We start from the raw sequence: 23,859 nt of genomic DNA on the forward strand, positions 1-23,859 counted from the left end.
AGTTTACAATTTCAACATTTAAACACACAATGTTGAACATGTGTTAAAAATTATCAAAATGGATTTCAAGACATGTTGAACTAACCCTTTCAAAGTTTTGCAAGGTACATAATTATAAACTTAATTGATGCACGTATCTGGAGAAGGTCGTTCAAACAAAAGTACAACAAAAAAAGGGGGACTGGACTTTCTTTCTCTTTAGCATATCTACAGTCCACGAGCCTCACGCTCCAGCTGGCGTAGTCGGGCCTCCTCCTATTCCCACGCTTGCTAGCTGTTGGGCTGCTCATAGGCCGTGGGCCTGTTCGATGGGCTGCTCTTGTGGACTTCAAAGATGAAAGGAATTCCAAGATGAAAACGTTAGCGACCTTCCAGAATCCAGAAGATAGACGGGATTTTCTCAAAAAAAAAAAAAAAAGATACACAGGAGTCTTCCCCGGCTCCCCCCTCTCTCTCGCTCGCTCGCTCGGCCGCCTTCTTTCCAAGCGGCGACGATAGGGGAGTGGCGCCGCCCTTGCCAGTTCTTCGTCGGACGCTTCGCCGTCCGACAAGGTATGTCCGCCCTTTCCCTTCCCTTCCTTTCCTTCTGTGCGAAATCGAACACCCAAACCCCCTAACGTGTGCTATTTGTATTCAGATCTGACCATGGATTTTACCTACTAACTTTGCAAAAATTATTGAGTGTACATGTGTACACCCATGTCCAATACTGGGTCCGCCCCTGCCTCCATGTTAGAGGAGTTGGCGAGGGAGGCAACAATCGACGATGTGGCGGTTCTCGTGGAGGGGAATGGCGCAGAGCAACATGGCAATGGCGAAGTGCTGAAAAGTGCTGAGGTTCCCCAGGTTGGAAATGTCGAGCTTATTTCAAATGTTTAATTTTGGCGCTGACTGCTACGGAAACTTGTAATGTGTCGTTTTGTTCGCTAGGATTTGGGGGGGATTTCGGCCAAGGAGGTGCCGCTGCACGAGGGCAAGGAGGTGATACTCGTGGATGATAATGATAGTGGACAGGAAGATGGTGGGAAGGCTAAGGTGGATGAGAACACGCCACGTTTCGGGCTGAGATTCAAAACTTACGATGATGCGCTCAAGTACTATAAACAATATGCGGAGGATTCTGGGTTTGCAGCGATCATTCTGAAGTCATCCTATCTAAAGTCTGGGGTGTGCCGGAGGTTGGTGCTTGGATGCAGTCGAGCTGGGAGGGGGAGAGCAAATGCGTGCTATCTGTCTAGAGAGTCAACCAAGATCAATTGCCCAGCAAGGATCTCGTTAAAGTTAAGGCAAGATAGGTGGCTTCATATTGATGATGCTAAGCTCGAGCACAATCATCCACTTAACCAGTCTTCCGCGTCACTCACTAATTGTTACAAAAAGCTAACAGATGCCAAGAATGGGGAACCTGCTTCACGGTTGAAGGGTCGCAGGAATGCTCCATCTGAAAAAGAGCAAGGGAACTTTACTGAGATAGGAAGACTTAAATTCGGGGAAGGAGATGATGAGTATATCCAGAAGTTTTTTGGGAACATGCAGAACAAGAATCCTTACTTCTTCTACTTAGTAGATTTGGATAGTCAAGGGCGTTTGAGGAACTTGTTCTGGAGTGATGCTAGGTCAAGGGCAGCAAATGATTACTTTGGTCATGATGTTGTTTACTTTGACACCTCATACTTGACAGAAAAATATGATTTGCCACTTGTTTTCTTCACTGGGATGAATAACCATGGGCAGCCTGTTCTCTTTGGTACTGGTTTACTTTCAGATCTAAGTGCTGACAGTTATGCTTGGTTATTTAGGGCATTTTTAGCATGCATGAAGGGTCGCTGCCCAAAGGCAATCATCACTGAGCATTACAATGCTATTCTAGATGCTGTTCGAGAAGTTCTCCCTGAAGTTAGACATCGCCTTTGCCTGTATCGTATTATGAAAGATGTATCAGAGAATTTGAAAGAACATGCAGAGTTTAAAACAATCAAGAATGCTCTGCAGAAAGTAACATATGGATCTTTGAAGATCCCAGAGTTCGAAGCAGACTGGAAGAAGATTATCGAGGAGCATGGACTTGGAGAAAATGAGTGCCTCAGTTCCTTGTATGAGCACCGCCTACTCTGGGCACCTGCATATCTCAGAGACAAATTTTGGGCAGGCATGTCTATTTCACAGTGTGGGGAGTCTATTTCCTCGTACTATGATGGTTTTGTGTACCCAAAAACTTCTTTGAAGCAATTTTTCAGTAAATATGAGATGATATTAGAGAACAAATACAAGAAGGAGTGGCAAGCAGATGAAGAATCCTCCCATAGGACTCCATTAACAGTAACAAAGTTCTACATGGAAGAGCAGCTGGCCAAAGCCTACACAATAAACATGTTCAGAAAATTTCAGGATGAGTTGAAAGCAACAATGTATTGCGATGGTATGCCAATTAAAGTTGATGGTCGACTTGTCACTTTCGAAGTAAAAGAGTGCTCATACATGGAAGATGGAAAGGACACAGAGAGCAGGACCTATGAAGTGTACTTTTGTAAAGAAGAGAAGGTTGAAATTGAGTGTGAATGTGGTTTCGTTCAGTTCACCGGCGTCCTATGTAGGCATGCATTATCTGTGTTGAAGTTGCAGGAGATATTTGAAATCCCATCAGATTATGTTCTGGATCGCTGGAGAAGGGACTATAAGAAATTGTATTCTAAAGCAAACAAACCCAATGAAATGCCCCTTGGTGGCATTGTTGAACGCTCTGATTATTTGTTCAGTCAATGCAGTCAGTTGCTCAATCTAGGTTTTGTATCTGAGAGAAGGTACCTTGTTACTCTGAAGTTACTGAGAGAAGCAGAAAGATCTCTCCTGGAAGATGGACTAGCTGCTAGAGACAGGCAGTCAACACTTCTTTCATTTGAGGCTGATGCACCAGAAAATGGTCAAGGCCTTTTCAATCCCCAGTTTTCAGAGAGCGTAAAGCATTCTCAATCAGCTCATGCAAAACGTCGCGGTCGGCCACTGAAGAAAGTGACAGAGTCTAATGCTGAAACTGTAACACAGCCAAATAAAGAACAGGTTAGTCTTAGTTACCTTTTTTTTTTACTTAAGGCATGACTCACGAACCCCAGATGGCCAGACCTCACACTTCAGTTTTTTGTGGTTGACTTATATTCTTGTTAAGCAGGATTTTCTGCGGTCATCATTTGTCACAGACGATACGAATATGATCCAAGGGTCCTCAGCCTCGCATCTTGAAGGTCCTCACATGGGAGTGCAAGGAGGAATTGATTTAATGGTACACATTATTTTTTTTTGTCTGCCACTGCTATTAATACTCGAATATATTTGAAAACTCTTGCTGAAAACTTGCACAGGAAGGAATACCAAATCTCTCATTTAGTAATAATTTTGGAATGGATATCAATCACCAACATCAAGTACCCAGCCACCAAAGGATGCAGCAGAGCAATTTCATGCAGGTTTCTGTCATTCAATTGGCCACATGTTTATAACGTCATATATGTTCTTTGTTTGCAACTATTTAGTTCCTCTGTTTTTCTCTCAATAATGGGCTCCCTGTGCATCTTTGCCATGTAAATTGTTGACACCTTGTTTTAAACATTTCAGGTGCAGGTAGAACCCCATGGGTTCACAAATCAGTGGGTTTACCACCCAATGTTGCAGGTATTTCTAGTCAATATTGGTTCTTGACTTTGAAGTTTATCTGCAGGTATTGGAGTGAAAATGACTCATATGACCATGTTGCAGGATAATCCAGTGCTAAGAACTCCTACGAGAAGAACAGGGTAGTGCGTGTTGTTTGCATTAATGTTTCAGTAGAATTTTGGTAAGGGCCCAGCTTATCCTTTTCTGTGTAGATATTCGACCTCATAATTTTTCCTTCATCTGCCAACATCCAAGAGTTTTAAGTTTTCTATTTCGGTATACTTTCTATTTTTAAATCGTGCCACCCATGCATATATTCTGTGTTAAATGCTATTGCTTATTTACTTAGATATATATACCTGTTACTGTATGCTTGTGCAAGTGCGTCAAACTGTCGATATGGCCAAAGTTTGCTTACTTAGTATTGACATAACATCATTGGTTCAATCTATGTTGTTTTGTGATCAATGGTCATCATGTGAATCAATAATAAAAATCACATCTTTTGGCAAGATTCTATAGCATTTGTCCAATACTATCGAGTCTAAGTATTGATACACTTCATCTTATACGCTATCACTGTTACATTTAGCCTTTCTATGGCATGAACTTTTTCTTCCTTCATTTTTTTTAAAAAAAAAGTCAATTCATGTTTATTTTGTATTGTTGTGTAGAAAGTACTCATGTATAATGAGGGCGAGTGATTGTGATGTCGAGTTTGCTGCTCATGGCTGATGTGACGTGAAGAGCAGATCCTTGTAGATTCTGCTTTTTTTCAGGCATAAAGCTTATGTTGAAACTGATTGCTACGGTTTCTCACATGACTACTTTTAATGTTTTGCATTACTGTACACTGTTTGCTGCTGTCAATTGTCATACTACCTTCTGCTAATCATGCATGTTTAGATGTAAATTCTCACCATTATAATTTCTTTAGAACTGAGACGAGCAACAATTTCTCTGCTTCACATGTAGTTATGACTCTCCAGATTCAGTAACCCACAGCATGTATTTGAGCCTGATTGCTGTTAGTATAATGTTTTTTTTTTTACATTTATGCACCTAGGGATCTGCATGGGATACCTTATTTCGAATAATATAGCTTGTGCTGATGACTGATTTGGCTTAGTAAGATTGCATGTATTCGCAATATGTATCAGATGTTTCCATAGCCAATTCCTACTTTAAACTGATTCCAAAAGCAGAAACATAATTGCCTACTTTGTTAGAGTCCTTTACAATTTACAATTATGGAAATGTATCATGTCAATGTCGTCAAGATTCTACATAGCTATAGTTGCCCTATAGCTAATTTCTGAGCTGACCACAAAGTCAGAAACAGATAGCTTTTATGGCCACGAGAACCATGTGACTTTTATAACCTCAGTTAGCATCACCACCAATATCCTGGCTCAGCAATCCATTTGTCATAATAGGATTTCCTGTGTAAATTTCAGGTACAGTGACTTCTCTGGCTCCTGTAACGACTGCCTGAAGTCCTGAACTAACCTGAGGACACGGAGGCTGTGGCACTCTTGACGGCAAGAACTTGGTGAGGGTCCACTGGATACTAACATTTTTGTTCTCTGGTACTGTTAGCTGTAGCTGCTGTGACCAGGCTGAAATTTTCAAGCTGTACATAACCATTAGCCCCATGTGTAAATCGTCCAACGCTATAGATTAGGTTATTAGAGGACTTTACGTGCCCCTGCAAAGTTTAGTGGTCAGAATGTTTCTGGATACGGCACTGCCGCATACAATTAGGAAAACTAGGATTTTCCATTGCTTTCTGGCAAGGCTGGCAGCTTTGTGCGGAAAATTGTCAGTTTTTGAAGGTTGTCCTTGTCACCGTACAGGGTGCGTCCGTACAGATATGCTCCGGACTCTCTTTTATAATTGCCTACTGCGTGCCAGTTTTGATAATGTGGCAGTGGACGTATTGTTTGTTGGGTATTTACAGTATTGGTTTGTTTCTGGCTTGAGATGAGATATATACGCTATAATTAGCTAAACATATAGCTGCGTCCATTTAGCCTTGATATTACATGTTTGTGTGGTAGCGTCGGGATTTTTTTTTTTTGTTTACCATACTAGTAAAGTGTAGTAAATAAGGTTTAATATGTATACAACATTTTTATTTGAGTAAAACTAATTTTATTTTTATGTCAAAGGAAGCCTGAATTTTCAAAAAATATCTAATAAATAACAATTTTAGATTGAGTAACCAGTAATTTAACATCACATATAAAATTATTCAATAATCACAAAAGATTATCATGGTCCTGAGCCACAATTATTTTCATCAACTTTGAGCTTTAGCAATCTAAAAATGTTATATATCTCCCAGATACATTAATGAAATAAAATAAACTTAGTAAACAATAATGTTTCATTGAACTAATGTAGATACCAAAACAACATATATAACTTATCTAAACCAAAGTTTAAATTCGCTAGTCTAAATGCATTTCAACCAATTAACACCGCCATGTAAGATTCTGCAATAAGATCTTGCAACCGGACATTTTCAAATGCTTCGTATTGTATAGGCTTCTCTTATAGTGTCCGTCAGCCCACCTGAAAAAAAAACTGCAACACCAAAATAAATGCCCCATTAGATACCATAGTCTAAATTCTCACATATGAGTAAAATGCTGACATGACAGCTCAAAATGTCTTCTGTAATCTGTACTGTACCACCATATTAGTGATGTGAGGTGGTTGATCTAGAACAAAAATCATTTCTTGGACTCCACCAGTTCGCAACTTCTGAATTCTAATCTCTCTATAACTTCCAATGAGCTTGAAAGTTCTGAAATTTTCTAATTAGCTTTTATATAATATTTTTTTAAAAAAATTCTAGTGTCTCCTATGTTGGAAATAATGCTTGTTGGGCCTCCTTGTTAGCAATCATCAGTGTGACAATATTAATGATTGGAAAATTACAGATCACAATATTAATGGTGCTGGTTTGCCTGCTTTGAGCTGACAGGAACTGAAAAAGGATGCAAGTCCAACAAACCTGCTGTGTTGTGGCCTTGAGGGGCTACTTTTGGAGGGAAACGGCGTCCTTAACATTGCCAGACTCCTTGCTAACGGCGTTGCTGAAGTGCACCATCTGCGTGCTGATGCACGGGCGACAGCATGACGAAATCTATCTTCTCTACTTCTTGCTAACCCGGCGGATAGCCTGCGTAGCCCCGCTGATAAGCACGGAGCGGCCCCAGCGACGTCGTCGAGGTCGCCAATCTTGATCACTGGCCATCTTCCGATTTAAATAGTTTTTTTCTTCCGATTTAGATGCCAGGCCTTCTCTATCTATTAGAAAAAAAATGTATTTCCGAGTGACCGTTCTTGTAGGCCCGTCGCATCAAATCCCTCTATCCAAGCTCCGCGGGCGTAACAGAGAGACGCACCTACTGAAACCAAGGATTGAGCCGTTCAAAAAAAAAAGGCCAAGGATGTGCTTTTGCTCAACTATATTTAAAACAGGTTCTCCTGATTCCTCATACTTGGATGTGCTTTTGCTCAACTATATTTGCCCTTGTAACAACAGCCATATCTTTCTTCCCAGGTTTTCTGCACATACAAGGACTTGCTGCAGTGACAAATTTTACAAAGGGATGCCGGCACTAACAATTACTTCTTTGTGTCATTGTGTGATCCGAGTATCTGCACCGGCAATGAAAATGAAGCTGGGGAAAAGCACTGGTCTTCATTTTGATCTTCCTGGAGTTCTGAGTGTAGAACTCGGTTTACCTGCGCTTTTTTCATTCTTTCTTCTCGCTGATTCCAGCAAAAAATGGCTGCATCTAATTTCCTCAGGCACGGCACCAGTGCAATGTACGAGTCCCTGCGTCTTTTTCCTTGTGTAATTTTTTTTGTTGGATTAGCTGTATCATGGCTCATGAGTACATCGTCAGATGCCTCTTAATTTTGTTGGATTAGAATGTTGGGTACTTGGGTATCATGGCAAAGGGGGTCACTATTGGAATTTCACTTACAGTTTACTCTTTAGGATCTTGCACCATGTATTCCTAGGTTTAGGAGTTCTGAAGTTGAAAAGAAACAATCAGCAGTGGCATGCAGTTTTTTGAAGTAAAAGGTGCAGAACGAAGTTGCAACGTGTTGCTCGATAGTAGAATAATTTTGATGGGCGGTTCCTAGAAAAACACCAATCATTTGAAAATTCATACTCCTAAGTTTTTGAAGAGACGATTGATCATCTACTGGTTTCATGACATGTCTGGTTCGGCATTTTACAGAAGGTCCGCCTGCAGATTCTAACTCCACAAATGGAGGATCTGTCCTTCGACGAATGGTGGGCTAAAGCAAGTGGGAGAGTGGATGGACAGGTCCGAAAGGGGTTAAATTCCATCATCATTCTAGGAGCTTGGTCCATTTGGAAACATCGCAACCATTGTGTTTTTGATGCGATCCTTCCTAATCTGATTATCACTGCCATGACCTGCAGCAGTGGTCAGTGGTCTCTTGCTGCTGGGGCTCGAGTTTCCCGCCTCCTCGCTCTAGTGCCACTAGTTGCTTAGTTTTTTTTTTGGGTCTAGTTGGTCTGGTCTTTTATTTTTCTTTTAGGAGAAAATAGCTGGTCCTGTGTATGGATGGGTTACAGGCCCCTAATTCTGTAATGCTCTCCACTTTTTACTTCTTAATATATTGATAGACAGGCACACAGCTCTCCTACGTGTCCGAGAAAGAAGAAAGAAAAACTGCTTTTTTTTTAGAATCACACAGTACAACGAATACGCCCACAACACGCACGCACATTCACACCCTATGAATACACGTACGCAAACCCTACCCCTATGAGCACATCTGAAGGACTGAGCACCGACAAATCTGAAGATTCCCGAAGTCACCATTGGCGCCTCGTCGTCAACGGGAACGTCGCTTACCACTTAACGTGTAACACCGGTAAATCCTAAGAAAATCCTAAAAAAAGATGCGAGCACTAGGGTATGAACCCTAGTGGGTAGCGTCCCACTGGACCGTCCTACCATTGGACTACAAGCCAATTCGCAAAACTGCTTTCTATTACTTAAATAGATGCGAGCACTATTTTTTGTACTAGCAATATGTATGACAACTTGTATGTTCAGGGTTACTGGCAGAACCCAGCTCCAGTTGTAAGTCCATTCGCATGCAGAGTTCCAAAACGGCTCCTGATCCCATCGCCAGATAAAACCTGAAGGTCTTATTCGGTTTAGAGGGATTAAACTTTCAACAAGTTTAAATCCCCCTTAATCCCCTCCAGTCCCCTTATGGAGAGGATTAACCAAACAAGCCCGAACTAGGAACATTGAGGTATAGATTTGCTATTTTAAATTTAAACATGTGCAAAATTATTTGAAGTAGAACAATGTAGGAACCACGTCCACAATAAAGCTGCTAAAACCATAATCCATAAACGGATCATGCATTACCCGAACATCCACGAACTGTTACTTAAGAATTTAAAGTAGATCCACTTCCATAAGCGGATCTGTATTTCCACTTCCATAGCAACCAGTTGAGATTTTGGTTGTGATTTACCTGCCGAACCACAGCACTGCAACCATACGCATGTCAACATCTTTAAAGCAAGTCTATCTTACTAATTGGAAGTTACCCTATCGAAGTCAGACCAGAGGCACAAAAAATGGATGCAATGCTTTTCAATTTGCACATTGCACACTGCAATTAGTAGCTCAGATCTCTTGAACTTTCTGCCCGATGAGATAGTATAAATACGCCACCTATCTAAATAAGATTGATGTTCCCAAATGCTTGACGCCTGTACCAGCTACTGCCGTGCTTCCTCTTCCTCTTCATTGTTCTCTGTTTGTGATGCTAGCTTCACAATGTCTTCGACAAGGATCTTTCCTTCTGTAGGTGTACAAGAAGAAAATTGTCAGAAAGATAAGAAAATTGGCCAGATGCTACAATGAAATAGCACGTAGATGTCATGGGTGAACGAACCTTTATCTTTAGAAAGGTTGCTGATGAGCTCTTGGACTCCTTCCTTTCCTATTGTGTCCTTAAGATAAGCTGCCGCTGCCGCCACCTCTTCAGGGGTCACCTTGCCATCATGGTCCCTGCAAATTATAGTGAAACGATATCAAAATGCTGAGGATCTACATGCAAAAATGGTTATAGTGGCGTATTACAAATGACTTATCTGCTTTATAAAGTAATCTATCCCACATGGTCACGTATATTTGTTACTGGGATCACAAATACCATGCTTTTACAGTTACTTTGGCAAGGAAGCTATGAGTTATCACAGTAGTGTATTTCATGAAACAATCAATCTTTGGAATCATTGTCAGGTAAATCACAGAAAAGATGGCATAGAACTGTGCGGTGCAAGGCAAATCAAGTTACCACTGACCGTAACTTAAAACAAAATAAGTTTCCTTGTGAGTAAAAAATTACCAACAACAAAATGCACTGCTGACAAGCAAACAACATAAAACAACTCCATACATAGAAGTGACTTTACCTATCAAGAAGTTGCCAACGGTTTCCTATTTGTGCGTCCACATCATCGATCTCCTTTTCTAATTCTTGAAGCATAGCATCAACCTGAATGCAGCAAAGGCCAAAGCTATATGTGATTCGTGTGAATAATGAAACCCTCAAATCATAAATATATATTAAAAAAGAGAATATAATAGCATACAGACGCCAACAGCATACTGAAGGTACAAATGCATGCAGATGCTTGTTTCCTTTTGTAGCCTTTTTAAAATTTCAAATAAGAAAATGTTTAATTCAGGTAGACTTAAATTCAGAGGTCATTTAGTTGACAAGTCTGAAAAAAACAGTTTGCACTCTTCATCTCAAACTTTTCAGATATTTGTTTATAGTTTTCACTGTCAATATTCAAGGCTATTTAGGCAGCAGAGTTCCAATAGTAGTAGCATAAAGATATAGGAAATATAAACATATTTTAGCAAGAGTGCTCAACTAATGGCTATAGAATGCACGGAAGGATTTCTTACCTTCTCAATCAGTGCTGATGAGACTTTCTCTTCAGCAGCGGCCTCAGCCTGGTGGTCTGACTCCTCCCTAGCAGCTATGTATGCTCTCTTAGCTTCTTCTTCACCCTCTGTGCCCTCCTTCTCGAGCATGGAGTTATATAGTTCTATCTGCAATAGCACAAAAGTCCTACTAAATCTCAAGAGTACATCTTATATATGCAGTACAAAGGAAGATGGAAGCATAAGTTTGTTAGTCTAATCCGCTTCACATTATACCTCCTTGTTGACAAGGCCCAGGAACTCTTGACGCTCCTTGCTTACAGACTGAAATAGAAGTTAGAAAAAGGTCAGATAGAGAGGAAGGGAGAGATACTAGTATTACAGAAGTACATTGCTATTACTGTCAGCGTGTATAGTTACTAAAAGAAAAAAAAACAAAGGTCACTAGGAGCATACAGATGCAGATGCGAGCACCGCCAATGCTCGGCTAATATTACAGAGTTTTTCCTTGTCATGCTGTTTTGCCTTTTGCAGTTCTTCTTCTTCCCTAGCAGTAGCTTCAGTCATTTCTTTCAACGCTAAATCTTGAGAGGCACCATCTGGTTCTTTGAGCTTTGCCTTCTCTTCTTTCTCTTGTTTCGCTTTTTCTTCTTTCTTCTTCTTTTTCTCTTCCTCCTGAACGTGTTTGGGATTCAAAAGCATCAATAACAGAGTTGGATCATTGCATTAAAAAAAATAAAAATAATCAAGTTAAAGCTAATTAAATGCTACTACGAATATTGGATGACTATCAAGTAAACTGCGTTATCAGATTTGTGAAAGAGAATATAATCAACAATAATTACAGTATGAATCTTCAAGTAGGTTAGACAAGATGACAGCATTCGGATTAGAGACTACACAAATTGGGAGCATGCCTCAGATAAAAATACAGATAGGGGGTGGAGTGTTGGCCTAAACACGAAACAGTTGGTCACCTATTGTTTAGCTATTTATTTTGGCTGAACGGCAATTTAAACAGGCTAAACAGTCATTAAACAGAATAAACGGCTCATAAAACGGACACGGCAAGCTACTGTGTAGCATTTACACAATTGCACGAGCTAAATGGATGTGTAAGCGAACAGTTAGGAAAATAAATTGCAAAGTTTCATTTACAATAACATTTCCATTAAGGTTCTCTCAATTGAATATCTTCTGGCTTACCATGGAATTGCATATTCCCTTTAAATAGTAAGGGGTTCTAGTTCGATATCCCTACCAATCCCAAGGGATTATAATCCCTATCATCCAAACAAAGTCTAAGAAATTGTGTTCATCTGAACATCTACCGCATGAAAATATATGAACAGGAACTCCTATGAGGTTTAAGCATAAAATCTAACTAGGGGTTCAAGCATGAGAAATAACTAGGGTGCAGCAGGGTATGCAATATTGGTGCACAAAAGTAGTCATTTCAAAATCGGAGACAGTGCGTTGGGCAGTCAGATAAAACTGAAATATGTGGCTTCAGTCTTTAAGAAAATGTGTTTTGGACCAATAATAAAACATAAGTTCTAAAACTATGAGACAGCACAAGCCCACTCCCGCTAATTCAATGGAGGGAGGTTCTCTATCAACATATTAATGCAGTGGTTTTATATTCCCAAATATTATAGCTGCATTAGCAGAATAGGAGGTTAAAAACCACAATCGTTTAATTGTTATAATCTATGTGTCATCTCTACTGACAATAAAATAAGGTCATCCTATGTATACATCACCTTGATAAGTTCTTCCTGCATCTCAAGGAATTCCAGTTTTCTCCTCCTCTCTGAAACAGAATCTTCAGATGGCAGTACTGTCCCAACTGTATCCACAACTTCATCTGGTAGTGAAGATAGTGTTGCTACAACAACCTCCTCAGGTTTCACTTTACCAGATACAGTAAAAGTTCTGGCAGCATTTTCAAACATAAGAATGAAAGCACAAACAGAAATAGCATGACAACTGGGAAAAAGCCTACTAAACTTTTTTTTTTTAAACAGCCTACTAAACTTACCTCGAAAGTATGAGAAGTGAAGATGGCACAGAATGATTTAGTGAGAGATCCAACCAGTCTCGGAGCTGGGCAAAACAAAGATGCAATGAATGTTATTAGCATAGTTTTGTATGCATTTACATGGCCCCTCCCTCCCTCCCTAAATAGCTACCTTGAGCTTGTGGCTAAACCCAGAAGGTCCTGCAACCCAATTTCAGCTGTGTTTAATTCAAAGTGCAAGCTAAGTGCTGTAGTAACATACTAACATTCCTTTGACAGTACAGAGACTTGAACGGGCATGCAATAAGGCCATAAAAAATGTGAACTAACAAAGACTAAATAAAAATATAATAGCTACTAGGACAAGTAAACATGGTATCACATTATTTGGAAGAACAGAAATCAGGACCTACATAGAAATGGATGGAGTATGGCCCAAGTCTTTATAGGAATCCAGGATGACTACATTTCATAGTAGTTCCAGTTCTAGGCACAAGTGTTTAAGTCTGTCTCAAAATGATCAATAACATTCTATAAAAAGTGTCTAGGCACTTGGCAGATTTGAATCATTAACTAACATTCTATAAAAAGTGCTGCAAATCTGTCTCCAAAAGACAGGAGTTGTGGAGTTAAACAAGAATGGACAGCACAATAAATAGCTAAAAACAAGAAAATAATTGAATTACTTGAGGCCATGCAGTACAAAATTAAGGGCATATCATCAGCATCAGTGAGATAACCTGTTGTCGCATCTCTTCGGTTGACAGCAAACCTAGGAGACCACGTTCCCGGCAGGCTTGACGAAGTTCCTCTTCAGAAAGAGACTCAACACCCTCAGCTTGAATCATCTTATCATCATTCTTAATGCTGCAATCATAAGTACCATTACCAAAAGAAAGGACAGCATTTTAAGAAGACAGTTCGAATGGCAGTGTATTAAAAAAAAAAGAAACTGGACAAAGGGATAAAGAACTAGCAAATTGTGTAAACAAGAAAAGGAATCATAACACTGTCTCATATATAGAGAACACAAATCTAGTGCTGATTGCTGAACCTAGACTATTATTCAACCGAAACACAATTTAAATCCACTAGAAAGAAAGCAGATAGTCAATATGATTTAGCAAGCCTACTAAGCTTGCACGTCTATTAAAAGTACTGCACATTCTCTTGGTGAACGAAAAAATATTTCAATTTGATAATTGCCAAATAAGCTTTCTGAACAGACCATAGACACTATTTGATCTCCAAAATTGACCATTTCTGTTCTATTGGCATTAGGTAGATAAGACCATAAGAATATATAGATGCTCCAGATGCAATCATGCAAACTAAATCAGCATTAACTTGTGTTTTCAATTTAAATACTTACTCTTGCAGCTTTTTGCGAAGCATGAACCTCAAGTAGTTGTCTGTACCAAAAGGTCGGATACCCATATATTTGCACATATTTACCAGGCGTGGTCTGCAGAATAAACGTGAGTCAACTGTTTGGTCCTAGAGTATTTTTGATGATCAATTTACACAGATGATAAAGAATGTCTAACCTGCTCATATTATCCAAAGTAAGTTCATCATTGAAAAGCTTCGCGAAGCTCAAGATTTCATCATTCGAGACCCGTTCACCTCTCCTAACCTAATTCAATTTAACTATATTATCCAATCCAAAATAGCAGAGGCAGTTTACAATACATAATGAGTAATGATTGGATCACAGAAAGAATTCATACCTTGTTCATAAATTCATCCAGATCTTCAGCTGTCTGTTTTATGTCTCCACTACGAGATGTTTGAACTTCCTTTGCCATTTCTTTTGCTGTATCTTGCAAAAATTTTGCATATTCCATCCTTGCTTTTAGTTTCCTTTTCAATGCTTCCTGCACAGGAAAATGAACCATGGTTTGATCTATATAATTACGATACAAATGGCAGAGGAGTGATTCAAACATGACATGCAAAAAAAAGGATTAATCTACAGAAATGAGAGCGACAGTAGGGTATGCTGCTCCGTGGAACTAATGTACTGATACCACATGTGTGACAGTGAGTTTTATACATTGTTGGCAGCATTCACATGCAGAAAAATGTAACACCACACCAATATAATCTCAGGTTGTTAAGACCAGTCAAACACATACCTCTTCTTTCATTTTGTCCTGGAAAGTTGATGGCAGCATGTTTGGAAATAACTTGAGGAACACTGGCAGCAAGAATTCCATGAAAGGAACAATTATGAACACAGCAAATGGTACCAGCCTGAAGATATCAGCTGTTGTGCGTGTCAGCTGTCGTCTCTCTCTTCTAGAAAGGCCTTTTCCACCAGCAAGTTTCACCAGCAATCTTGATGAGATCCTAACATCCGCCCAGAGTAGTTTTGTCCCTAACCAATAATGCTGCAGTGTAGAAACAAATTCATCCTTCCAATGCTTAAGCTTTGCAGCCCAATCAGCCCTGGACAAACAAATAAGTAAAGTTTCATAAGTTAAGAAGAAAAATACCAATCATTCTTCTTATATCTATGCATTTAGGTACAAATGAAAGAACTGAGACCTGCTCATAGAAGCAATAGCTCGCAGAGCAGGGCCAATACCCAGAAGCCTTGCCCAGAATTTCTGTATGACTGATTGGCTAGCCTTCAGAGATTCTGGTACCTGCTTAGCTTTGGCTTTAGCTTTTGCAGTGCTAAGACCTTCCACAGCTTGATCACATTCTTCTGGGGATGCCTCTTTTTTCTTTGTATTTTGCTTTTGATCCTCACTATGTTCATCATCAATATCCAACTTAGGTTGCCCTGCAGTTGCAGTTGATGATGTGTGGAATGACTGCAGCATAGATCTAGCTCCCAACGGCAACCTGAAGTCATTCTTTCCAATTCCACAATAAGAAAGAGATATCCCATGAGCTGGGCATCGCAGAAACCCATTAGCAAGGCCTGCCAAGTTCCTCTTAGTCAAATTCACACTACATTGCCCCTTCTCAGATTTTGAGTCCCCAGAGATTTGCTCCAGAAACCGCTGTGCTGTTCTTGGCTCAGCCCCCAAACCAATTCCTCCATGTTGGAAGGTAGAGGAAGATGAGAGGATAGGTGTGTTAATATGTTCCAAAAGATATTTCCTTCTCCTAGCGATTGCTCGTGCAGCCATCTTCTCACTTTCCAGGTGGGAAGGCCAAGTTCATGCCTTAGGGTATAATCCTGAAGTAATCCCATTGTTGAAACAGAAGTATAAGCTTTGACTATTGACAAAAAGGAAGAAGATAGTGGCAAAGAACAAAGATGCATAGTGAAAAAAAGACTTAACAACCATAACAACAATTTGATAGTTCCAAAACAGGCAAATGTCAATTATTTTCAAGGAATCTTAGGATGTTGTGCCAATAGTCTCCTAAATTTTCTGAAAACATAATCATTAAAAGAAACACAATACTGCACAGATTTCCACATAAAAAGCAACTACCAACTTTGTACCCAAAGTCAGCTGTTCAAGCTGTAAGAACCACAAGGCCCGGAGTCCTAGTTCTGATATATTGTGATTAGACCAAGCTTGCATATTCTGTCCAATCGAATATACATTACAACAAGCAACTTTAGAATGTTGTTTTCTTTTGGGGGGCATGTGACCTCAGCATTTAGTGCATGTCCTCTGCTGGACAAATATCTAGAGTCTTCTGGCAGATGCTGGTAAGAAGTTAATAAGAATCATACTTATTCCATGTCTCAATTGTTCAGTTTTATCACTACTAACTACTCCCTGCGCTCCAAATTGTAGGTCATTTTTCCTATGTATCTAGACATTACGTATATCTAGATGCATAGCAAATGTTATGTATCTAGAAAAGCCAAAATGATCATCAGTTTGGAACGGAATGAGTATCATAGACGGTGATGGAAGTTTGATAGAGGTTTGCCCTCAAAAAAAGTTTGATTGAGGTTTCAGAATGAATCACGAGTCGACAGTTTGTGAATATCAGTAACAGATGGACTACAAATCAGTACCCAATCATTCCAAGCAATTCCTACTTCCCTTTTACAAATTCAAATTCCTTATATTTTACCAAAGTCAACTAGGGATTTGATTATCCACATATCAACAGAAAAACTGCACATATCTGTTAGGATGTAATCAATCTATATTCTATACCCACACTTCTACAATCAGGAACAGTTCAATTCAGATCTTTCAGTTTACTAAGCTCCATGCTACAATCGCAATCCATATCAATGCACCCATCCTAAGCGACTCAACAGCATATGAACAGATGGGTCTTCTTAATAGAATTTGTTTGTGGAATCCATTCATCATAATGGAAGTGCAAGGTCAAGTAGAATGTCAATACCCCCTATTTACCATCGTCCATCATAATTGAAGTTCATGTGGATGGATGGAGGCACAAACCACCAATAATTACAACAACAGAGGGCAACAAGGAGCCAAACGACGCGTATCACTAGTACATCACTGCAACATTTTATAGTTCTGTAAAAAAGGTAAATAATCGACTCATTGGGATCGATAACCAGTTAAGAGCAGTTGAAATTCGGTCCCTTTCGCTGGCCCCGAAATGCCCAAAACTCAACGATCGCCAGCACTGAAAAAAAAGTCCCCCTAAAAATCGCAAAATTAAAAAAAAAAATGAGCCGCGCGCGGAGCCACTAGTTGGCGATCGCACCGACTAAACCATCCCAGGGTCATCACCAAACACCGAAGGAATCGGAGAGCAAACCCTACTCGCACCAAACAGAACCATAATGCCGACCAAAAAGTAATCAGGGAGGGAAAGGATCCGCCTCGAGCGAGGCGACGGGGCGCTCACCAGGAGAGGGACGCGGCGCCGAGCGGAGGCGGGGTGGATGGGCTGGCCCGGGCAGCGGCGCGGGGTAGGGTTTAGGGCTTTGGATGAGTGGGGAAGAGGGAGGGGAGGGGAGGGGGAGGGAGTCAAATGAAGCAGCCGTGCGGAGAAAGAAAGAAAAGGAAGGGACTCGACACTGCAGGGGCCGCGAGCCGCCGCACATGTCTTGCAGTGGATGGCCAGTCTCCTCTCCTCTGCTGCTGGGATCTAATAACTAACCGAGGCTGCATAATTCTGAACGGAAGTCGGAAGTAATTGGGTTTCAAAATTTGGCCAACCAAATTATTGGCATACTAAAATAAGGGTAGGTTAAATTTATTTACAAAAATATGGTTAAGAATAAATGAGATAGCTAAAATTTTGACCATTAATTGGTTTGATGCTAAAATACAAGTACTGGAAGTGGGAATTGACACAAACAGCTAAAATCTGGGCCATGTGAACGTTTTCAATTTGAGTAATGAGCAATGCTAATTTTTTGGAAATCAACCAAACGAATACCAAAAGTTATAAGCACGCCTATATTTTAACATGGCATATTTTAGCACTCAACTAATCAGGCTCATACTCGATGCGTAACAACCTCGAGACTAGCCTGCGTTATCGTGTACGCTTGCGAACGATGCTGTTTTTTCGTAACTCCCACTGGATGTCTCTTATTTCAAAATTCAAATTTGCAAATCTGCAAATTTCTGAAGTTGTTGTTGTCGTCGAGTAGGCAGTCCCGATCTTCTCGGCAGCCCGTTTTAAAAAAAAAAACACGCGAACTGACTTTGAAAAATCGCCCGGAATTGTTATCAGTCTGATTTGTGGCGGCGCATACCGTTCTGCAGAAGATTCCCATTGGGTGCCCTCCGCAGATGGCATGCCCTGGGACCTGGGTGGCTCACTGCGACACTTGTCACTTTGTCAGCTGCGAACGTGTCTCTTCGCTTCCCCCGCTCGCTCGCTGAATGTGCAGCATATTTCTCGGGCATATGCTTCGTCTTCTCTTTCAGCACACAAACAGTCCAAGCATCTTCCACCCCACCCGGGCACCCGTGCATTGCCTTTCGGTATCAAGTTATCAACTCATCAAATATACCAAATAAAAGGTTACCAGCTCATCCCCCAGCGCCTTAAAAAAAATCCCCAGCTGGTCTGCTCGCATCTGCGTGCCGCTTTCCTTATCAAGACGCGAATTCGGACATGCCAATCGTCCAAATAAAGGGAAGGAACCCGTATAGAATTTTCGACGGTCACATGACGTATAGGAGTTCGCAAAAGAAAGTGGGAATGTTCAGAAAAATAATACACTGTTCGGGGCGTTCCAGTTTGGATGAAGACAGCTCAAGAGAAACTGGGGCGGAGGCATAAGCCTAGACAGTCATACAGGCTACACAAACTATATTCTCCTTTTGGGAGCGTATAGAACCTGAGAAGGAGCGGCTTCTATTTCGTGACTCGGTGCGATTTCTCACTGTGTTTACTCACATTTGCTTTTGCTAAAGGGAAGGGAGGAAATCTCTGACGACCGCCTCGAAGAACTTTACAGCTATCTTTCTCCAGCATGTTTCCTGTGTCAGGTAAAACGTGAGAGTATGAGACCCACGGCAACGCAGATTCTGATGACATATCAGTTAGCCATCAGAATGGACAGACAAAGTTGACGACTATCAAGCTTGCAGGAAATGGCAAACACTACTTCAGACAGGAACTGAATTTGGGGTTGATAGACGAATTCGTATGATAAGATCAACCAGAGACGTACCATGGAAGTTTGAAGGTGTCTCTCCAGCGAGCCTGCTTAGCACAGCTTGCGTGTATCTTGTTCAGCCGCACAATTATCTCCGCGAAGATAGGCCTCACGGAAGGCGTAGGATCCCAGCATTCTTGAATCAGCCTGAAGCGTGCCAAAGAAACATCATGAGTGGCCACATGGCACGACGCTAGACAAAGCCTTTCACCTATGCAAAGTATCCACTGTGAGTGACCCTGAGCCTAGTGGGGTTCCATTCCGCTAGTGTGGTCGAGTTGGCAACAGGGAAACTTGCTTGATCGAAGTGAAAACAAAGCTAGAGCGTGTGATACACTCACTCTTTCACATCACTGGGATAGTTTTTGGGTTTATTCTTGAATGGTGGCCCCAGCCCCTCCAAACAAATCATCTTAGCTGCTTCCTCCTGTGACTTCGGGTGGAAAGCATGAGTTCCTTCGATCATCTGAACCACCAATAGAACGAGTAAGTAATGTAAACGTGGATATTGCCAAGCCAACTCAGAATTTAATCTCAGCTGAATGACGTATCGCCTTAGATGCAGCAAATGATTAACCTGGATTCCTTGCATGAAGATTGGATAGATTTGTGTACCTCATAAAGAATGAGACCGAATGCAAATACATCTACACTTCTATCAAATGGTTCGTTTCTGTAGATCTCTGGAGCAGTGTATACACCTACGCACATTGAGAAAAAAAAATTCAAAAGTTTGATCAGACCTTGCCCAAACCACCTATCAAGTATCTCTAATCATGAAGCATAAAAGAAATTTGGCATGAGATTGATTATAGGAACAAACTAATACAGCATCCACAAAGAAGCCACTAATGAAAACGAAACTCATGGACTTACATTTCAACAACAAAGGCATAGTAAATAAAGAGGACCGATAAGGACTAACATCAGTAGTATATCATATTGATTGGACTAATTTTGCCTAGATGGTGACAACAAGGTCCACAAAAAACCTTTTTTTTTTGCAAATGCAAAAAATCAATGTGAATAAGTGCAACGTACTGTCTAATTGTGTCACTGGCTGAGCCATTTGTAGTTTATCTTCGGAGACTTTAATCAAATTCAGTGATCCATAACCGGCCACCTTAAGTTGTCCTTCATCGTCCCGCACAATGTTTCTGCAACCTTACCAAAGTATCATAGCGTACAGTGTACATGTAGCCACTATTTAAAGTCTTGAGCAGATTCAATGATGAAATAATGCTTAAACAACTTACTTTGGTGACAAATTTCCATGAATGATTGGCTCAGGTTTGCACTCGTGGAGATAATTCAGTCCCCTGAACAAGAAGAAAGAAATCATGAAGAATCTTTCTTTTCAGTTCAATGGTAGAGCTAACAGAAACAAGTTTCATAGTGTTATTTTAATTGTATTCAACTGAAGCAACACAAAATTAAAATATGAGAACACGCATCTATGCTGCCACAACTAAAAATACTAACTATCCTGCCATTCTGATCAATAAGCTGGAAACCAGTATCTTATTTCCAGGGGAATAATGAGTATCTTTACACTTCAATCAACAGTTTGCATGGTAAATAGAACTTCACCATAAGGACAAACATATACAGGAAAAGATAGGTGTCATGAATATTCACATACCTCGCAATGTCAAGAGCAAATCTTATAGCTTTGTGAGACTTCAGGCGACCTTTGATCTCAAGATAACTCGCTAAATCACCCTAATCATTAATCAAGAAAAACAGATATAGTCATCAATGACAAAAGAGTCATAGTCTTTATGTGGAAAAAAGCGCTACATGAAATTGAAAATAATCAAACTGAACACATGCATTTGTCTTGTTAAATCATCCATAGTTACTTACCTTTTGATGATACTCGGAAACAATCATCATTGGTACATTTTGTGTGACAGCTCCCACAAATTGGACCAAATTTGGGTGTCGTGCTTTTTCAAGTAAGGTAAGCTCGTGTTTGAATGCATTTCTGAATTGAAATAATGACAGAACTTAGAAATATTGCATGGAAAAAGAAACAGGAAGCTCAAAAGTTAATTAATAGGTTAATCACTGTGGAAAAGAATAAGAAATAACAACACTTCAGATTTCTTTTAGATTAGTTACAGTTTAATTATATGACAAACTCCCTTGTACTATCATTTATTAAACATAATGGATAACAAGCCCGAATACACAATATGCTCTCTAGATGACCATGACAGCCCAAAGTCTCAAATTTGGATATGCCTCCATAATGAAAACTTTAATCTGCTGAAATTGTGGTGCACATGAAAGATAGGTTCAGAGTGAACGAGAAAGAATAAATGACAGTAGTGATTATTCAGCGCCATTTGACATAAAGCAATGTGAGAAAGAATGGACACTGCAATTAATATCGAAGGTTACTAAAGAGTTTGTGGAGGCAGCTATTACATGCTATCTGCATCTGAGAAGCTGTCTTTGTCAAGTATCTTAACAAACACTTTTGAGCCATACCATTTCGCCAGATAGGTACCCTGTAAAAATAGTATGGCAAGTAGCACTGTCAACATTCTCTCCAAAGTTTAATTCAAAGCAGTGTGCATTAGCATGAATGTATACAGAAGGCATAAACCATAATTTAATAAATGTAACACATATATTGAGAATGAATATATACGAAATTATGGAATCATCCTTGGAGTAGCTATGTGGAAGTAAAATCTATCAGAAGTCGATGAATAACCAAAACCCAAAGTTCGTGAGAACATGCAGAACAGAGCAAAATGAAGAATAAATGGAGAAAGTTAATAAAAACACATGCCTTTGTGACCTCCTCCCCTCTTCGGAACTCAAGTTCAAGTGGGTTCAGTTCATACTCTGGAACCTCTTTAGGATTTGACACGGCCATTGGAGTCTTTTTGGTTTTCTAGTAGGGAGTAAAAACAAGCACATGTTAAATTTACAGGTATATGTGAAATCAAAGCTCCATTTTTGCGCAAGTGAAATATTGTACCGGAACTTTTGCTCCTCTTGCTCTCAGAAGGTTATATACTTCAAAGTGGCCGTAATGTTTCGCGTCTGCCGCTGGCTGAAAAACGTGCATAAAAATGCAGTCAGGTTTAATCGAGTCAGTTAGATACGTACTTCCTCTTATCATGCAGGTCTAATCAAACTCGTTGACTATTCTCTGTCAATATCCGATTCCACGGGTTGAACCATAAAGTTCGTTCAGTTCGGTTTACATGATCTAGCATTGCTCTGTAGCCGTACATTCAGTACCAACTGAAGTAGTGCAGCGAAAGTGAAAGGTCTATGTATGCATAGGCTGCGATTCAGAGAACTGAACAAGACACCACAACTAGAACGATCGTCTTCGCGTAAGAGGAACAGAGAGAGCTAGTACTAGTAATTCATTAATGAAGTGCCGGTACGGTTGACGCACCGTGCTTCCCCAGCGGTCGCGGGCGTTGATGTTGGCCTTCCAGTCGAGCAGCAGCCGCACGACCTCCCCCTGTCCCTCGCAGGCGGCGATGTGCAGCGCGGTGCGGCCGTCGAGGTCGATGCTGTCGACGTCCACCCCGCCCCTGAGCAGCTCCTCCACCCCGGCGGCGTCCCCCTGGCACGCCGCGAAGAGCAGCCGCATCGTGGCGTCCAGGTTCTCCGGCACCGCGAGCTGCTGGTGCGCCGACGATCCGTCCGGCCCGCCCCGCGGCGTCGGGTCCAGCGACGACTGCCTCGCGATCGCGAACCGCGTCGGCCCGCCGCGCCGCGGGGTGTGCGGGTCCAGCGACAGCTGGCGCCACAGCCGCGCCGCCCCCGACGAGAGCTGCCGCGAGATGCTCCGCGTCATCTTCTTCGCCGCCGCGTCCATCGCTCGCTCGCGCCGCGGCCTCCACCGGAGGCCACCGCCGCGGGAGGAGGGAATCCGCTGGGGGGGCGGTGCGCGTGGGATCTCGCGCGCCCGCGAGAGGGGTGGGTGCTTTTGGGGATTGGGGGCGGATGATTGGGCGTGGGCGATGCTCTGCCCCCACCAATAACCAATTGGCCGACGACTCGATCGAGGCCAGCAATACAAATTTATATATATGGATCGCTGGGTTTTGGTTGTACGATTACTTCTACTGGTAGTGGTAGTAGACTAGCAGTTGAGCTCGAGCACAAGCAGCAACGGGATGGGATGGAGATGTGGAATTGTTTCGAGCGGCGCGGCGTGGGGAATAAAGACGAGGCGACTGGGCGAGTGGCGAGTAACCGCTCGGGTGCCGGGAGGAAAAGCGCGGTGAGGTGAGGTGGGAGGGGCTTTTAAAACGCGGCCGAGTGTAACCTACTGGGAGGCTGTGACGCTGGCTGTCACTGAGAAGCGGGACCGGAGTGGGGATGGGCACGTTGTCAGTGAGGGTGAGCGAGGAAGGTGGGGCCGTGGGCGGTGTTCGTGATGTCGCTTCGTGAGAACGCTTGCCGACGACTTGTTTTCTCTTCTCTCTTTTTTTTTTGGTTTGCTTCGCGGTTGGCAGTTGGCACTGTAGTTTTTTGTTTGTTTATATATCTGCCAACCTGGAACGCTGGATGGGCTATCAGATCAGAGAGCCTACGACTTGTCTTTGTTGAATTTTCTTGGCGTGCTTAATGTAGTCTTTGAAATACTA

The 23,859-nt window shown here is 41.4% G+C and overlaps 3 protein-coding genes and 1 long non-coding RNA gene across 6 annotated transcripts; 2 read left to right on the forward strand and 2 right to left on the reverse strand.

Annotated features, from left to right (window-relative positions):
* Positions 1-385: 385 nt before the first annotated feature.
* On the forward strand, positions 386-5,601 carry LOC120707941 (protein FAR1-RELATED SEQUENCE 6-like). Its single transcript, XM_039993005.1, has 8 exons — positions 386-552; positions 638-846; positions 931-3,057; positions 3,167-3,277; positions 3,357-3,461; positions 3,610-3,666; positions 3,751-3,829; positions 5,106-5,601. The coding sequence occupies exons 2-7, from the start codon at positions 688-690 to the stop codon at positions 3,790-3,792; spliced, it is 2,601 nt and encodes an 866-aa protein (XP_039848939.1). The 5' UTR covers positions 386-552; positions 638-687; the 3' UTR covers positions 3,793-3,829; positions 5,106-5,601.
* A 576-nt stretch (positions 5,602-6,177) lies between these two features.
* On the forward strand, positions 6,178-7,746 carry LOC120707951. Its single transcript, XR_005689194.1, has 2 exons — positions 6,178-7,140; positions 7,223-7,746. It is a non-coding gene; the product is annotated as an uncharacterized LOC120707951 (long non-coding RNA).
* Positions 7,747-9,052: 1,306 nt separating this feature from the next.
* On the reverse strand, positions 9,053-17,673 carry LOC120707958 (mitochondrial proton/calcium exchanger protein-like). 2 transcript variants are annotated; one of them, XM_039993022.1, is made up of 15 exons: positions 17,461-17,673; positions 15,199-15,841; positions 14,787-15,099; positions 14,379-14,525; positions 14,196-14,284; positions 14,021-14,113; positions 13,389-13,515; positions 12,670-12,734; positions 12,392-12,563; positions 11,085-11,303; positions 10,905-10,952; positions 10,650-10,796; positions 10,148-10,230; positions 9,625-9,740; positions 9,053-9,531 (listed from the first exon to the last, which is right to left on the reverse strand). In XM_039993022.1, exons 2-15 carry the CDS (start codon positions 15,789-15,791, stop codon positions 9,449-9,451), a joined length of 2,295 nt encoding a protein of 764 aa, XP_039848956.1. In that variant the 5' UTR covers positions 15,792-15,841; positions 17,461-17,673; the 3' UTR covers positions 9,053-9,448. The 2 variants fall into 2 exon arrangements, with proteins under 2 accessions (XP_039848956.1, XP_039848962.1); XM_039993028.1 differs by lacking the exon at positions 14,021-14,113 and having other exon boundaries at positions 17,461-17,655.
* A 1,051-nt stretch (positions 17,674-18,724) lies between these two features.
* LOC120707974 (integrin-linked protein kinase 1-like) lies at positions 18,725-23,474 on the reverse strand. 2 transcript variants are annotated; one of them, XM_039993042.1, is made up of 12 exons: positions 22,656-23,466; positions 22,227-22,301; positions 22,035-22,139; positions 21,665-21,747; positions 21,098-21,218; positions 20,874-20,953; positions 20,488-20,550; positions 20,273-20,388; positions 19,847-19,932; positions 19,573-19,697; positions 19,247-19,378; positions 18,725-19,052 (listed from the first exon to the last, which is right to left on the reverse strand). In XM_039993042.1, exons 1-12 carry the CDS (start codon positions 23,082-23,084, stop codon positions 19,031-19,033), a joined length of 1,437 nt encoding a protein of 478 aa, XP_039848976.1. In that variant the 5' UTR covers positions 23,085-23,466; the 3' UTR covers positions 18,725-19,030. The 2 variants fall into 2 exon arrangements, with proteins under 2 accessions (XP_039848976.1, XP_039848980.1); XM_039993046.1 differs by lacking the exons at positions 18,725-19,052; positions 19,247-19,378 and having other exon boundaries at positions 19,567-19,697; positions 19,809-19,932; positions 22,656-23,474.
* Between the last annotated feature and the right edge of the window lie 385 nt (positions 23,475-23,859).

The sequence above is a fragment of the Panicum virgatum genome, chromosome 1K (genome assembly GCF_016808335.1).
Source record: "Panicum virgatum strain AP13 chromosome 1K, P.virgatum_v5, whole genome shotgun sequence".
NCBI lineage: Eukaryota > Viridiplantae > Streptophyta > Magnoliopsida > Poales > Poaceae > Panicum > Panicum virgatum.